Below are 2788 nucleotides of genomic sequence, written 5' to 3'. Positions count from 1 at the left end.
CGGACTAGATGATCTACTCAGGTTCCTTCCGACCCTAGAAACTATGAAACTATGCTCACTATTTTCTCTGTTAGTCCCCCAGATTCTGAGGTGCTCCGGGTTGCAGTCTACTTCACTCTGTGCCTTGTACAGTGAGAACACTGTCAGCACTCAGGGATTACACAGCTTGTGCTGTTCCTATGTACTGCTTCTCTACATCTGACTCAAATTCTGTTCTCTGTACATGGGCACTATCTGAAGCAAACAACTCAGAAGGGGCATTTCTGGATCCAAAGCAACTAATTTTTGTTGTTGTTGTAAGAACTATTACCAGTGGGCAACAGGGAAGGGGAAACTAATCAGTGATTTAACAGAAAGAGTTCTTAAAACTTTCAAACTAGCAAAGAGTTTGCTACAGTCTGAAGTCAAGAATGAAAAGTTGCTTCTCAAGCCCAGAAGTGGCTGAGAGGAACTGAGATGCAGTAGTTGCGAGATAAACATCGTGCCCTCAGTGTAAGGCATGAAAAGGGGCATGGTCTAGGTGTGCCCGACAGGCACTGCAGACATAAAGAGTCCATTTCCCTGGCACCCGTTATGCTTATTTGTGTAGGACTGTCAGATGCTTCCCTAGTGGCTCCTGGATGGTCTCCCAACTTCTCAGCACTCTGTCACTCTCTAGTACTTCCCCCTTTTCTCACATCTGCCCCTTTTCATTCTGTACTGCCATTAAAGTGACTTGGATATTACCACCATACATATACAAATTACAGGAATTCTAGGTAATCACAATAATTTCCTCCTTTAAAATAAAGTGGGGGGAAGGGCTTTGTACCCTTCTGTTAATGCCCTGTTCATTTCTTGATGGGCTTATCCTCCCCATCACACCACTACCATAAACCAAAGGGAGCTCCTTCCATTCTGGATCTAAATACTCCAATGACTTCTAACCTAGGTCCTGCACCTCTCTGGCTTGCTTCTCCATCAGCTCAGAAAACTGCTCCTGGTGCTGCAGCTCCAACTTTTCTTTTTCTGCCTTTAAAACCTGAAAAAAAGCAAAAAAGCTGGTATTTTCATCTGAAAACAGACAGAAATCCTTTGAAATCTCTCAAACAATGGCTCATCTGGGGAATAAAACAAACAAATGGAAGAAGCATCTTTGCCTTCTTTGGTGAGAGGACATAGGAATCATTCACGACTAAGCAAAGCTTTCAGCAAAAAATAAATTCACAGGGAATAGACTGAAAAGGAAAGGAAAGCTAAGCTATGGTAGTAAATGGAGCTTTTAGAGAGAAAGCTGTATAGAGCTGTATTAAAAAAATTTAGAAAAAAGTTTGTGAGCAACAGAAAAGCAACTGTGCAAATTTTCCTCAGATGGGACCCCACAAGGACTCTACAGATGTAGTAAAAGAGGTGTCCGCCAATATTAATGCAATCTTCCACAGAGATGCTTCTCTCTCAGACCCGAGGTAGGGTACTTTGTGCCTAAAAGGTTGTCTAAGATTTCTCTCAACTATACAGTTGGTCCCAAAATGAGACATCACAAAAACAAATCCTTGCCTTTTGTATATTTCCTGGACCATCACTCAAACACTACCTAAAACATTCTGACAGTCTGCCAGGGGAGGTGGTTCAAGCACCTACACTGAACACCTTCAAGAGTAGATTGGATGCTTATCTTGCTGGGATCCTATGACCCCAGCTGACTTCCTGCCCTTTGGGCAGGGGGCTGGACTCGACGATCTCTCGAGGTCCCTTCCAGCCCTGATGTCTATGAAATCTATGATCTGAACTCTTACATTTGCCATGCATCTGAAACATGAACTGCAGCCACTTAAAAATGGAGAACATGGGAGTAGTGTCATTAGGAGTGAGTGGGACAATAGCTCTAGGAGTGGTCTTAGAGGGGGCACCAGCACAGCAGCTCCTAGGGAGTCTACACCATGGCAGCATCAACCAGGTATGAAGAGACCATGCAAAGCAGCAGCAGCAGCCAAGATCAGATAAGACTCCCCAGTGCTTGGCAACTCTCACTAGTTATGTCTCTGGAACTTTGTATTTAATTAACCAGCACTTGCTGAATGTTCTCAGAACAAAATTCAGTCAGACAACAATGCCCCATCCTGTCAAGCAAAGAGGATCTGGGTGAAGAAGCCTTCCCTGTTTCTTTATGAAAAGATTTGGTATTATTCATAGCGTCCTGGGCATTCCCGTCACCCCCCATAGTTAAGCAAGGTTTGCATAATTGTTGCCAGAGCAACTAAAACTACCTTTGCTTCACTCTGTCTTGTGTTCATCATTATATTAATGGAAACAGAAGGAAAACATGGACAGAGCCTTTAACCACTGAGTAGGATCACCCTGGGTATGGAATCTTTGTCCCTTCCAGCTCTCAAAGTAGTTACACATTTTGTTTTGACCAGCTCCAAGCAGAGCTATAACTGCGTGACACCAGAAGAGATATTTCATCATACACTGGAGATCTCCTTAATCTCTTGATCCTCACCATTCATGCAACTGTGTTGAATCTCTGTGGATGTATTTACATGTGCGCTTGACTGCAAAGTAGAATAATTAGCTCCACAGTAAAGTATCTCCGTCTACACATGTACTGGTATTAGGGTGCAGTAAACTAATTAACTCCACCACAAGATAGTACTGTCAGGGACAGCATCCTTATAGGCTTGGTAGTGCTACGCTGGCTAGCACTATGGAAGAAAGAGACTTGGGGGTCATCATTGACCACAAGACGAACACGAGCCTGCAATGCGATGTTGCAGCTAATAAAGTGACCAAAACGCTGGCTTGCATC

At 43.6% G+C, this 2788-nt stretch overlaps 1 protein-coding gene across 3 annotated transcripts in view; it reads right to left on the bottom strand.

The window, feature by feature from the left end:
• Window positions 1-2788, bottom strand: part of CFAP57 (cilia and flagella associated protein 57) — a 91592-nt gene that overhangs the window by 50062 nt on the left and 38742 nt on the right. For all 3 annotated transcript variants that reach the window (XM_019531252.1, XM_019531253.1, XM_019531254.1), the window contains one exon: window positions 928-1021. In XM_019531252.1, the coding sequence (XP_019386797.1) occupies window positions 928-1021 (94 nt within the window). The remainder of the gene's footprint in view (window positions 1-927; window positions 1022-2788) is intronic.

This window comes from Crocodylus porosus, unplaced genomic scaffold (assembly GCF_001723895.1).
Source record: "Crocodylus porosus isolate Cpor-Errol unplaced genomic scaffold, CroPor_comp1, whole genome shotgun sequence".
Lineage (NCBI taxonomy): Eukaryota > Metazoa > Chordata > Crocodylia > Crocodylidae > Crocodylus > Crocodylus porosus.
Note: the sequence above shows the minus strand (reverse complement) of the source record. Positions and strands in the feature narration are given on the sequence as shown.